Source organism: Somniosus microcephalus, chromosome 19 (assembly GCF_052327205.1).
Source record: "Somniosus microcephalus isolate GS21.2 chromosome 19, FLI_Smic_1.0, whole genome shotgun sequence".
NCBI lineage: Eukaryota > Metazoa > Chordata > Chondrichthyes > Squaliformes > Somniosidae > Somniosus > Somniosus microcephalus.
The window spans coordinates 68245596-68259714 of NC_141005.1; the positions used below are offsets into that span (position 1 = coordinate 68245596).

General features: G+C 43.3%; 1 protein-coding gene across 1 annotated transcript in view; it reads right to left on the minus strand.

The window, feature by feature from the left end:
* Nucleotides 1-1730: 1730 nt before the first annotated feature.
* The window catches only part of mapk1 (mitogen-activated protein kinase 1), a 112077-nt gene continuing 99688 nt past the window's right edge, over nucleotides 1731-14119 (minus strand). Inside the window, exons 5-9 of the mRNA XM_085961991.1 lie at nucleotides 11765-11879; nucleotides 9497-9628; nucleotides 7536-7645; nucleotides 5529-5671; nucleotides 1731-3691 (exon numbers count right to left, since the gene is read on the minus strand). Of these exons, the coding sequence (XP_085818117.1) occupies nucleotides 5552-5671; nucleotides 7536-7645; nucleotides 9497-9628; nucleotides 11765-11879 (477 nt within the window). The 3' untranslated portion in view covers nucleotides 1731-3691; nucleotides 5529-5551. The remainder of the gene's footprint in view (nucleotides 3692-5528; nucleotides 5672-7535; nucleotides 7646-9496; nucleotides 9629-11764; nucleotides 11880-14119) is intronic.

The window sequence follows — 14119 nt, forward strand, 5'->3', positions numbered from 1 at the left end:
ACCGGCACTTTCGTTGGGCCTACGCGCGAGTACCCAGCGCGTACTCACCCGTGGGGATCCGAATTTCTGGCCCATTATGCTTAGGACCCTGGTAAGGTTAGAAAGTAATTCTTTCTTCATAATCCAAGAAACATTAATTTAAGCTGCCCTGTAATGTCAGTCATTGAAGTATCATTCCTCATTAGTCAGTGAACAGAAATTGAGTTTTTCTGTACTGTCCACTTGGCCCACTCAGTGCTCAAAACCAATAAGCAGCAATTACCATAGAAATTATTATAGGCCCACCTACGAGCAATCCCTGTGCAAACAGAAAGCTGCCCAATCTCTGGCCTCATGAACCATGTTAAACATGGAATAACCAGGTCAGACATGCAAGTAGCTGCAGCCAACAAGACTGCAAGAAGGCAACAAAAAGATTGGTCACTGATCCCTTGGCCAGTAACTGTTCAAAGCTGACTTTTTTTTGTTATATATAGCTGTGGGAGGACAGTGCTAACCAAGCAACAACTGGCTTCAGTGCCTCTGGGTAATGGAGAACAGAGGGGGAAAAAAAAAATCAACAAAGTAGGCAATCAGCTGTGCTGCGATGCCCTCCCTATTTAGCCTATTGTCACTAACTGACTAGGCTCACATGAAGAATGGCCAACTGGGCAAGGTAGCAGAGGGCATTTGGCACTTCTGGAACTGTACCAGTAGCACAGGTCAACATTTTAAATGAGAAAACTAGGTTTTTTTTTTTGGGGGGGGGGGGGGGGGGGGTGGGGCAGGGAAGAAATAAAAGTGTATATATTTTTAATAAGAAGTTCTATAAGAGAGAAGTTTAACTGGGTTGCAATGCAGAACACTGCTTTGCACAATGAAAGCTGCTTGCATATACCATCCTGTATTTTACTCATTTGTAAACAATTTTGTCGGAGGATCCTGGTTCCTATGAAAGCAAATGATTTGTCTTCTAACCCTCAATTCTGCTCTTAGGATTGCTTGGCTGTCCTGGGAGGGGGTCTCTGCCCCTACTCCCACTCAGTAGTAGGAGTTTCACGTCATCCAAAGAGGGACACAAACTCCTTTTTAAACTATAGCCCCACTATAGTTAACAGAGCTCTCCCCCATTCATTGTACAGCCGATGGGCTAGTGCAACCTCCCGATTCCCCCACTACACATCCCATGCTGAATCTCAATTGGCAGCTCAGGACAAAATGTGGAAACCTTCAACTTGTAGACAAATTGTTAATTGGCAAATTGTACCTGCACACAAATAAACTTGACTACGTCCAAGATGGCAAACAATAGAAAGAGGCTATGGGTTTACATACACGAGCATCCCAATTGGTGGAACAGCCTGTGTAAACTGTGTCCTGCCCACCTCTCTCTCTCAGCATCATCTGTCGAAACATGACTCCTTTCCAAAATGTGTTCGGCTCTTTCAGCTAACCCATGGAACCCATTTCAAAGGCCGTTAGATGCTCCATTAGATCATTTAAGATTTTGGCTGGGTCAGCACTGGCTCCACTCAGCTCACGTTCGTGTAACCCTGACTCTATTCAACCAATAAGAGCAAACACCAAGTAGCAACCACTGCATCTATCCTTCACCTCCAGTGAACTGGAAGGCGCAGCAGCAGGAGACCAGAGAAACAAGAGTTTAAATTAAGTCTGATGGACGCATATATACACACACGACATATAAAAGGAACAGAACTGAAGAGATTAATCGCGCACGCTGTTGGAAGTGGTGTATAGAACATACTGTATTTAAAAGATGCAGGGAGACACCGATATAAAGAATTTTACAAGAGCTGTATGTGCCAGAAACAAAAAGAACATTCATTAACAGATTAAAATTTGTTTACATATATAACATTGAAAAAAACTTAAGGCAAAATAAATCTTTTTGTACCTACAAGTTTGTCCATATATATAATATGCTTAATCCAATACCAGTCACAATACAATCAGGTATGTCTATGCGGTTACATCACATTTTGACACCTATTGTTGCAGGGGTTTTTTCCTTTTAAAAATTAACCATAACCGCTTTTCCATTTATTAAAGAAGATCAGGTGTTTAGATTTCTCTGGAGGGTACACAATTTATAAAGGCAACAACAGACCAACCAGAACAAAAAGCCAACAGAACAAGTTACATGATAGAAACAGAGTGCTCTATACAGTTACATCACAGAGTCTGCAAAAGGCGGCTTCTTTTTTTTTTAAAGAAAGGAACAAAGCTAATTGTTACATGATTTATACAGGAAGCAAACCAGAAGAGGAAACCGATGAGAGGATTAGGACGAAGCTTGGAGAAGCGCTAAGATTTACTCATACTATGTGTCTGTGTGCGAGCGTAGTAAATGTGTGTGCGTGTGGCACTTGGACAGTCTTTGTATACAAAGCTTAACAGTCATGCTTGGACACGGTAAATTGTACAAGGCAATTGTCACCACAATAGGTTTCAAGACGAAGGATCAGGCACTGCACTTTGAATTCAAATATAGCTAAGAAAGCTCCACATTGTACAGGCTTCATCCACAAACACTCTGCGAACACAGAAAAGGGACAGGAATCTTTACGGCACCCTTCGTTCTCAATGCCAAAAAGCACACAGGGTCTTCGAATTCTAAGCTGCTCTCAAGGAGACCCACTCACTGAGGCTTCCTTCACAACTGCTCAAACATTTTCAACCTAAAGCATCCTCCATTTGTACATCCTCTGATAGAGCCAGTTATTACTGTGTAATATAGAAAACTGTTACAGGACAATGGGAGGCAGAACCCTCTTACAGACCAGGTAAGACTTTAAACTCGGATCTGTTATCAAGTCTAAGTTTCTGAACTGGAATCAAGTTAATTTTTTTAATATATTGAATGGAATGTCATTAAAAGAAAACTAGAGTAAAACACAATAGTGTCTTTGATATACATCAACATTACATAACATTTCAGGGATATACGCCAGTAATTTACTTTTAAATCTATAAAAGACTTATTAATGAGGGAGCCACCTTGGCAGGGCAGCCATCTTTAAAGTGTACAAGTGCACACAATCTACACAACCAACCAACAGAGCAACACTGGTTTAAAAGAATGCAGGTTACAGTCACATCTTTTCCCTCTCATTGGATATCTAAACCTTTCACTAGGCCTGGGGGGGATCTCACAGGAACATGCAAGGTTTAGAAATCCCATGCAATGCATTCAAAGATTTGAAACGACAGACCTTTCACTGATGTGACCAGACACAGAGCAGTTGTAATACTGAATGATCAGTTATACTTCGATATTTCTCAAAGTGCATTTCAAAAAAACCTAAACTGAAGTGCTTATTGAAATCAAAGGGGTGTGTCGTATTTTGTGTGTATTAGTTCAATAAGCCAGTCCTGCTTTCTTTCAAACACCATCGCTAAGTTACATAGGATGTAGATCACTAAATGTGTGCGCACTGGCTGTACAGCTTTCAGACTTTTTGCAAACACCAATACAACCGGAGTGTGAATTCTCATCTCCGAGTCGAGAAAGAGTCCACAGCAAGCAAAAAACGCCATGGCTTCCAGAATGGACAATCTCCATGGTTACAGGTGCCACGGCAGAGTTTTTAGAGAGAGTACAATGAATAAGCTGAGATGCACGAGACAGGATTCAGGAGGAGTTAGAAACAAACGAACTCTGGGCATGTCCAGTTCTGCAGTCCTGGCCCTAGAAAGGCAACATATTGAAAATTAGCAACATTCGGGATGATATATGTACACGCCCTCCCCTGTCCTGAAGTAAAGAGAAAATGTTTCAGCTGTTGACCCATCATCATTTGCATTGCCAGCATTTTACATTTTTGTTTCCGATACCAACATTCTCCATTTTTTACTGCAAATGTTGAATACGTCATTTGTTAATCTGCACTGTAAAATGCACAATCCCAGCTCCATTTTAAAACTACTGTATACAGGTAGACTATCCTTTATCCGAAAACCTCGGGACCAGCCGTGTTTCGGTTTTCGGAGAATTTCGGATGGTGGGTCGGCGGGGGGGGGGGGGGGTCCGCGGGGGGTCGTGCGCACGACTTACGCTGAACGAAAAAACCTTCGGTTTTTAGAGGGTTTCGGTTTTCAGAAGTTCGGATAAAGGGTAGTCTACCTGTACTGTAGAGTTCAGTCTGCACAGGGCAAGTGTGTAACCTGTGCTATGTCAGCTTATGCCACCAATAAATCTGGGCCCTGAAATCACACTGTAGGATACCAGATGAATATTAATCAGAGTTCATCTGAAATTCTGCTCTGCCTTTACTGAAGTAGGAGGGGAATTTAATAGGCTTGTTTATTATAAGCCACTTCTTTCTTCCCCAAAATCCATCTGAAGCTTTACACCTTTGCAGCCCTCTTCTGACTACAAGATGCCTGCTCAATGTCACAGCTCATTCATGTTCAATTTAATCAAGTCAGAATCAAGGGCTCCGCTAATGTTTGACAACCCAGCGACCAATGGGACAAAGTGGAAGCTGCAACACTTCAGGGAAAAACCTCAAAGGAAGTTTTTTTTAAATTGGCATGGTGAACTGCCAAAATAAAATGTGGTAGATCAGTAGAACATGAAGCTCCCTCACGCCAACATTCAGGAACAAGAGTCAGCACAGCAACTGTCTTTAATTGCAAGAAGTGGAGGCCATATGAAGCCACTGACTTGAAGGGACCTTCCGGGAGTTTGTGAAGAATGACCTTCAGATCCTATGCTGGTGCTGAGGAACCATTTTTCAGAATACCACAGCACAAAGAATTTGTCCCTGAAGACTTACCACTGGTAGGAGAATCCAAGGCAGCAATAACCATTATATACACCCTTAGTCATCTAGGTGATAGACAAAAGATAAGTACTGAAGGGAAAGCAAGGTGGTCTAAGTGACTGAAGGAATTTCCCCAGCATCAACATAAAATCCTTTGCCATTTGTAAAGAGAGGGGGATTTCTGGATACTCAAATAGTACCAAGTAAGGACACAATTTAGTTAGAAGGCTGATCCTCCCAACAGAAACTCTCATTAAACTACCCTTCTGAATCAGAGAAGCTGCAAGGGTGGCTGATGTGGGAAATGAAAAATTCATACCAGTGCTTCCAAGGTTGGGATGAGTTGAGCTAGAACAGAGTGAAAAGAACTTTCATTCTACACGTGGCCATGGTGCTTGATGCCGACAATAAATGCCCGGCGCAGAATCGAATCCATTCCCCATCACTGGCATTCCTCATATTGAGGAATATAAAAATGACATTTTTAGAAGGGGGTTAACACCTTTCAAGGCATCAACCAGCAACTGTAGCCTCTTGGGGAAGTTGTGCTAACTCCTGCTTGTGCAGTAGAGCTGGGAATCATCAGAACAAGCTTAAAAAATTGGAGGATAATTGAGTGAGGAAGCATTACTTGTGCTTTTTCACAAGACTGATCACCTATTAAGCCTTCACTGAGTATCTAAAATTTAACCATGCTTTATCTGGCCAACTGTTTCATCACAACACTGTACCCGAGAGTGGTCGTGTGTGAAAGATTACCTGTATGCAAGGGCGCTTGTAGTTTAGGAATGCTGATAGAGGGGTTGAAATCTAGCTGTCTCCTCGAAGATCAGCTCCTTCAGCTTCTCCTTGGGTAGGTCATCCAGCTCCATGTCGAACTTAAAGGGTGCTTCTGCAATAGGCTGAAATCACACCACAAATTAATACCACTTCTGGGGAACAAATATCAAAAGCTATTTGTTTCTTTTATGTCCCATTTCCCTTCGGGGGGTCTCCTCTGCTACACATCATCTCAAAGCAGTCAAGCTAGCTATGGGAGTGTGGCCAGTCTTTCAATTTATGAGCACCCAAACAAATATATGAAATGGTCCCACAAATTTTTCAGCACAGGAGGAAGCCATTCAACTGACCACACCTGTGCCAACAAAGAGCTATCCACTTAGTCCTAATCCCCTAGCCTTTCCCCATACTTAAATTTTTTATTTTAACATTTACCCACTTCCTTTTAAAAGCCACAATGGATTCGGCTTCCTCCCTTTCAAAACCTGTCATCCCACTCCTCAAAATACCCACCTTCGCCCACCCATCTCCAACCTCCCTTCCCTTTCCAAAGCTCCCAAATGTGCTATTGTCTACCTACCATTCTCCGCCACATTCCCGAGCCACAGGAGCTGTCTCTGCCAGATTTTTCACATTTCCCCCCTCCTCTGCTTTTCTGCTGTAACCATTTACACCTCCTCTGGACTCCTCTTCTGTTTCTTTACTTGTCCCATTATCACCCCCTTTTGCCTTGCACCATCATCACTTTTGTCATTTAATCTCTCCTGCCCTCCAGCCTATCACAGACCTTCTCCTCTGTTCTTTCCTCTTCTCCCTGGCTCTGTACAGGAAACTTTGTGATATCCGGCATCGACGGGACCGGCGTGTTGCCGATCTATCAAAACTGCTGGACATACAAAGTTAATGTTGAAGCATACGGAGGTTTTCATCTCCATATCTGACAACAAACACTGTTGCTTAGCAACAGCTTCTAAAGAGGCAGCTGCAAGCATCTCTAGCTGAAGCTGTTGCTATAGCTACAGACCTTGCAGTGCCTGGCTGGGGGGAAAAAAACAACAAGAACTAAAAAAACTTATAGAAAACGGCTCCTGATTTTTGCTGTTAGATCGAGTATGCCGGACATACAACCTCCAGATAAACCAAAGTTTCCTGTATTAGTTTAAAAAAGTGTTAACTAATATCTTTCAGTTCTGAGGAAAGGTCATCAACCTGAAACGTTAACGGTTTCTCTCTATACAGAAGCTGCCTCATCATCTGAGTGTTTCCAGCATTTCGTTTTTATTTCAAACATTCATTACCCAATGATTGGACAAGCTGCCACACTGCCCTTCATAACATGAGCCTTAATTTTTTTTTACAAGCCCCTGCAGCACCTTATCAAACGCCCTTGGAAAATCTATACATAACAGCCACACAATTTCCTCTATCAATAGTTATTTCTTCAAAGAACTCTAAAATTAGTAAAGCTCTGAAGTATGTACCCAGCAACAGACCATGACACTACACAACTAGCAAGACCAAATCAAAGGCCTCTTCCTGCCCACCCCCCTCCCCCCCAGCAGCAGTTCCCACATTGCACTTCCATGTTCCCACAATGCAGCCCAGACAACGTACAGGAAACTTTCTGGTATCCAGCACTGACGGGACCAAGCTGGTGCCGTCCCAGCAAAACTGCCGTAGAAACCAGCGCTAATGTTAAAACATACGGAGCTTCTGAGCTCCGTGTGAAGCAACAAACCCTGTTGCTTAGCAACAGCTTCAAAACAGTCGGCGTAGCTTGCAAGCGTCTCTGTAGCTAAGCAACAACTTCAGCTAGACCTTGCAGAGCCACGGCTGCAGAAAAAAAGCAACGAAAAGAAAAAAAAAACTTAGCTGAACCGACTCCTGAATTTTGCCGGTGGATAGAGCTTTCCAGACATTTAACCTCCGGATAAACGAAAGTTTCCTGTAGTAAGCTTGGGCTAACAAAAATGTATGCTGTCCTACCTCATCACTGGGGTCATAGTACTGCTCCAGATAAGGGTGAGCAAGAGCTGCCTCCACTTCAATCCTCTTGTGTGGGTTAAAGGTCAACATTTTATCCAATAAATCCAGAGCTGTAACAAAAAAGATACATCTATATTTAAAAAAATCTTGTGTCTCTGCACACTTCCCATTTGCACAACTCCTGTTGTCACGTTATGTGACTGAGCATGTGCATTGGGGGGTTGTTTGGGAAGGGGAGGAAAATTGAGGTTCTGATTATGCACTGATTATAGATTTTTAAAGCAAAAGATATTTCAGAGGAAAACAGGAAAGAGGGAAACTGGTTGAGGGTCAGGGGGCCGCTGGCCTTACCGGTGGTGGGGCAGGGGTTAGGAGGAGGTGGAGTAGAAGAGGCGGAGTGGATGGAGGGTTGGGGCAAGACAAGTGATAGCAAAGCAAGGAAGAGGGGAAGATGCAAGGTTTAAGTGGGTATTTAAAAAGAGAAACAAGCAGGATGGAAGAGAGAAGGTAAATGGCTAGGTGAAAATGTAGGGGACGGAAAGGGAGCCACTTAGGGCCACATTTTCCCTGCCACCCCCACTTGAAATGCAACCTCTGGCAGTTCCTTTCCCTACCACACCAAGCCACGTCACCCACCTTCTGCCACCGGAAAAGGATAGAAAAGAAAAGGACAGAAAGAAGCAAAAGAGTTAAGAGGAGAGAAGCACAAGAGCAAAGAGAGAAACAGCAACACAGACAGCAGAGACAGATAAGAGAATGACTACAGCTTCTGATTTGCCGTGTGCAAAGCCAAGGGAGATCAGCTAGTTACAAATAAAAACAGGGATTGTGCAGGACAACTGCCAGAGCAGTTTCGCTAGATCATTTTCAATACAGTGATGACAGTACAACTCTCCATTACTGCAGTCCTTTATGTGGGAACGTGACAGATTCCTATTGGAGGACGTTTCCAGCTATACAGGGTAAGTTGCCAGTTAGTTGTGATTGTTAGGAGCTATGCGCTACTGCAACTTCCTTGACATTTACTTGATTATCTTGGGGAGTCAGAGGATTTTCTGGAGATTTTCCTGAATTGGTTGCAGGTTCTTCTCGGTTCTTGCTTCTCCCAAGAGGTTGCATGGTTGGGAGAGGTGGATCAGTGGTGTGCACTGTTGTGGCACCATATCTGGGTGCAGTGAGTTTGATTTACTTCTCCTGCTTTTCTTTACATATGTGACATTAGTAACTCCCAAATTATACCAAAGGATCAATAGCTGTACATGCCATTACATTTAATAGTAAAGGCTGTTGAACTGGTTCAGAAAGAGAAGGGACCCTGCTTCGCTGATGGGTCAAATTATTTAGTGTGGAACTGAACCATACAAGCTAGGAAGGTCCCAGGCTTTAATCTCCAGTGCCTTCAATTTAATTCCAGCTAGGTCAGTGGGTCTCAATCCACATGGGCAGGGAAGGGAAAATGACGACAGCACTGCAAGTGAGTTGTACAAAGCAGGAACAGTGGATTCTCTATTCATGGATATAAACTAATAATGCACGAGTGGAACTGGATATTCATTCCTGTTCATCATTCCAAAGGTCTGCTCCCAGAGTGGAACAGTTAAGTACTTGGTAGACTCCCCTCCATTCTTTGAATGCATGAATCCTACATATACTGCAAGAGTGAGCCCAACCCAAGTCATCAACAGGGCAAATCACAATTTTTTTTTGGTTATCATAACATCCCCAATGTAATCTGCCCTTCCCACGCTACATAAAGATACTTCTCCTTGGGCCAGAGGCAAAAATCATCAAAACACAATCATTTACAGTTCTTCCCCCAAAAAGGGCATTGCAGATCTGGATGAAAAGCACTTGCTCTCTGCACCTCAACTTTTAGATCCCTTTCAAGTCTCACTTAAGCTGAGCAATGCAAGCAAATCTGCAGGCACGTTCCTGAAATGGTCCCTTGTGCTAATTCTTACCTTTCCCATCAGCCTTGGGGAACAGTCTGTTCCATGGAACTTTGTTCTTGTGAGGCAGAGATTGTAGGTAGTTTCTGGCTTTGACATTGATTATACAGTTCAGGTCCTCTGGAGAGGGCGAGCCAAGAATACCTAAAAACAAATACAGGAAACTTTCGATTAACCGGCCCCTAAATAACTGGAAATGTTGGTTAACCGGCAAAATTCAGGAGTAAGTTCAGGTAACTTTTATTACTTTTTTTTTTTACTCCATTTGTTGCTGTGCAAGGGTGTAGCTGCAGCTGTTGCTAAGCTACAGAGACGCTTGCAACTTGTGCCGATTGTTCTGAAGCAACAGGGTTTGTTGCTTTATACGGGGCTCTGAGCTCCGTATCTTTTACTATAGCGCTCAGTTATCCGGAATTTTTGATGAACCGGCACCACGTCGGTCCCGTCCGTGCCGGATACCAGAAAGTTTCCTGTAGTGGGTTACACTGGAACTTCGTTGCGGAGGTAAAAATTTTCACTGAGAACCAGACAAGAATTGGAAAGGGCAGTTCACCGACAGCTTAGCCAGTAAATGTACCATGTGGTGTGGCACTGAACCATGCAGGCAAGACCCCATGTTCAATCACTAGTCTGCGCCGAGTTATCTGCTCTCAGCTAGAGTGACAGTTTGGGTATTACAACTGGACTAAGAGCCCTTGGACTATGGAAGAGAAAAAATAATAATCAGCCCTGGATCCCACTCCCTATCCAGTGATCCCTGAAACAAGTGCAATGCCAGGACAAGATCAAGCACAGCCGTGATACCCGCCACAATCATAGAATCTTACAGCACAGAAGGAGGCCATTCAGCCCATTGTGCCTGTGCTGGCTCTTTGGAAGAACTAGCCAATTAGCCCCACTCCCTATAGCATTAAAAAGGTTTCCTTTTCCAAGTATATATCCAATCCCCTTTCAAAAGTTACCACTGAATCTGCTTCCACCACCCTTTCAAGCAGTGCATTCCACTGCATAACTCGCTGCTGTAAAAGAATTCTCAGCTCGCCTGGTTCTTTTGCCAATTATCCTAAATCTGTGTCCTTTGCTTCCCAACCGTCCTACCAGTGGAAACAGTTTCTCCTTCTTTACTTTATCAACCCCCACCCCCAATGATTTTGAACACCTCTATTAAATTTCCACTTAACCTTCTCTGCTTCAAGATCAATTCCAGCTTCTCTAGTCTCTCCGCATAACTGAAGTCACTCATCCCTAGTATCATTCTTGTAAATCTCCTCAGCACCCTAGCCAAGGCCTTAACATCCACCCTAAAGTGCGATGCCCAGAATTGGACACAATAATCCAGCTGAGGCCTAACCAGTGATTTATGAAGGTTTAGCATAACAATCAAATGTATACTAGAACATCAAAACCTAGACAGTTAGACAGCTTTGAGAAAGCTTCAAGGAAACATTGCTCCTTTAATGCACTATCTGCTTATGTACGGATAACATCCATTTTCCACACTATTGCACCCGTCATTAAATAACCCCTTATTCTTTAATATCACCAGCTGGGAGCATGCTCCAAGAATTGGGTTTATTTACCAGTGTTCACGGAGATTGGTTTCCTAATTTTCTTTTCAGCCATCATTTGTGCAATATCTAATTTTACTCATTCCCATTTTCTGAGCTTTTAAACCAAGTTTCTTGTCTGCTTTTTTCCAAGCTCCCTAATTTAACTATTCAGGTCCAGGTGTGCAGCTCACTTGCACCCTTTCCTGGTGTATACATTTTAGTTTTACTGCACATAAGCTAACGGAAAACTACAAAAATGGAATCTTTAAAAAAAAAAGGCAAAAAATGGCTCTGAAATTATCTAGCCAGGGTTCCCAATCCTAATCAGCAACCCCTGCTGGAAATGTGTAGAAATTGGGAGAGGACAGGATTGAGCTGGGCTATGATGCACATGCACTCTCCCCTCTCTCTTTATACGCCCCAGGTCCAATAGCTTGCGAACATCCACACCAAGATTCACCTGTGAAGAGAGGCCAGTTGTGTTAAAAATACTGGAAGGTGGATGACACCATGAATCTGTACCCCAGCAAGAATTTAACAGATTTCAGGGGACAGGAAACAATTACCAGAAAAACCTCTTCTCACCCCCCCTAAAGACCACTGGGAAAGAACTACAGTTATAAGTTAAATATTGCAGAGACAATTGGGCTTCAAAGCAGTCTCTCAAACCAATAAAACAACAAGGTCATGTCCTCCAAATAGAGAGACAAGTTGGTACTGTATTTCTTACCAAGAATATGGTTGAGCTGATCCAAATAGTGTTTGCCTGGGAAGGTGGGTCTACTGGAGAGCATCTCAGCCAGGATACAGCCTACTGACCAGATATCAATCGACTTGGTATAACCCTGCAAGAAAAACAGAACTGCAGTGTATATTCCCAGGTTTATGCATTGAAATTGAATAATAAACAGTCTAGCCAGAACCGAGACTTCAAGTAGCTTTGCAATAAATCCTGAACCCCCATATCTCTAAGTATTTACATTTTCATGTGATTGCCATCACAAAAGTGCAGAATCTCATGCTGTTTGTGCCACTCCAAGTCCAGTGATTTATAAACCAGACTGGTAATGGCAGCCACAAGATTATGAAGTGCACCGTTAAACAAGACGAATTCGAACAGTTAATCGGTTGTATAAAACTTTAGGGCTCTGATAAATTTACAAACCACTCAGTTTTGAGTACAAGTAACTACAAAAGTGAGCAACTTGTTCCTAGGTCACCATCAATGTTGCTCTTTAACAAGCCATTAGATCAAGGAGGTCATGCTTCAGGTGGTCAGTCTGCGCAGTTTGATGATTCGACCTGGCGGAGTGGCAGGGTGCTGAAACTGGCAACAGTGCCTCTGGGTTAGGAAGGAAAAGGGAGTGGTTTTTAAAAAGACTAGCCAGTGTTCTCTGCCCTGCCAGAAGGTGCGAGTGGATAAAGACTGAGGACACAGTTGAAGCATCCATAGTCAAATAGCCTGACAATGTCTAGACTCAAATGAAAGCAGCCATTTGGATGAGCTGCTGCCAGTGCCCATGAAATTGCACCCCAGCCCAAGTCACCGTCTTCACAGCGATTTTTATTTGGGGGGGGGGGGGGGGGGGAATAAAGTGAGTAACCAATTGTAAGTGATACATCCAATGTCACAGTGAAGTCAGAACTGTGTGCAGGAGAGAAACCACAGACAAACTTAGCATTACAGTTCTGCAATCCACTTGGGTAAGATTGATTGGGGAATATCACTCAAAAGGTTGACGGTGGATAGGCAATGGCAAACATTCAAAGACCGCATGGATGAACTACAGAATTTGTTCATCCCAGTTTGGCATAAAAATAAAACAAAAAAGGTGACTCAACCGTGGCTAACAAGGGAAATTAGGGATAGCATAAGATCCAAGGAGAGGACATATAAATTGGCCAGAAAAAGCAGTAAACCTGAGGATTGGGAGCAGTTTAGGATTCAACAAAGGGATTAATTAAGAAAGGGAAAATAGAATATGAGAGTAAGCTTGCAGGGAACATAAAAACTGACTGTAAAAGCTTTTATAGATATGTGAAGAGAAAAAGATTGGTGAAGTCAAGCGTAGGTCCCTTGCAGTCAGAATCAGGGGAAATAATGATGGGGAACAAAGAAATGGCAGACCAATGAAATACATATTTTGGTTCTGTCTTCACAAAGGAGGGCACAAATAACCTCCCAGAGATGTCAGGGAACATAGGGTCTGATGAAAGGGAGGAACTGAAAGAAATCAGTATTGTTAGGGAAATTGATGGAATTGAAGGCCAATAAATCCCCAGGGCCTGATAAGTACCCTAGGATGTAGATTAAGGAAGTGGCCCTAGAAATAGTAGATGCATTGCTGATCATCTTCCAACATTCGATGGAATCTGGAACAGTACCCATGGATTGGAGGGTAGCTAATGTTACCCCACTATTCAAAAAAGGTGGTAGAGAGAAAACGGGGAATTACAGACCGGTAAGCCTGACATCGGTAGTGGGGAAAATGCTAGAGTCCATTATAAAAGATGTAATAGCAGAGCACTTGGAAAACAGTGACAGGTTCGGACAAAGTCAACATGGATTTACAAAAGGTAAATCGTGCTTGACTAATCTACTGGAATCCCAGGCATCAGTCTGGTGAATCTTTGCTGCACTCCCTCCAAGGCAAGAACATCCTTCCTCAGATAAGGCGACCAAAACTGCACACAAGACTCAAGGTGTGGTCTCACCAAGGCCCTGTACAACTGCAGCAAGACATCCTTGCTCCTGTACTCAAATCCTCTCGCTATGAAGGCCAACATACCATTTGCCTTCTTAACCGCCTGCTGCACCTGCATGCTTACCTACAGCGACTGGTGCACAAGGACACCCAGGTCTCGTTGCACTTCCCCTTTTCCCAATCTATTGCCGTTCAGATAATAATCTGCCTTCCTGTTTTTGCCACCAAAGTGGATAACCTCGCATTTATCCACATTATACTGGATTTGCCATGCATCTGTCCAATCACCCAACCTGTCCAAATCGTACTGGAGTTTCTCTGCATCCTCCTCACAGCACACACGCCCACCCAGCTTTGTGTTGTCTGCAAACTTGGAGATA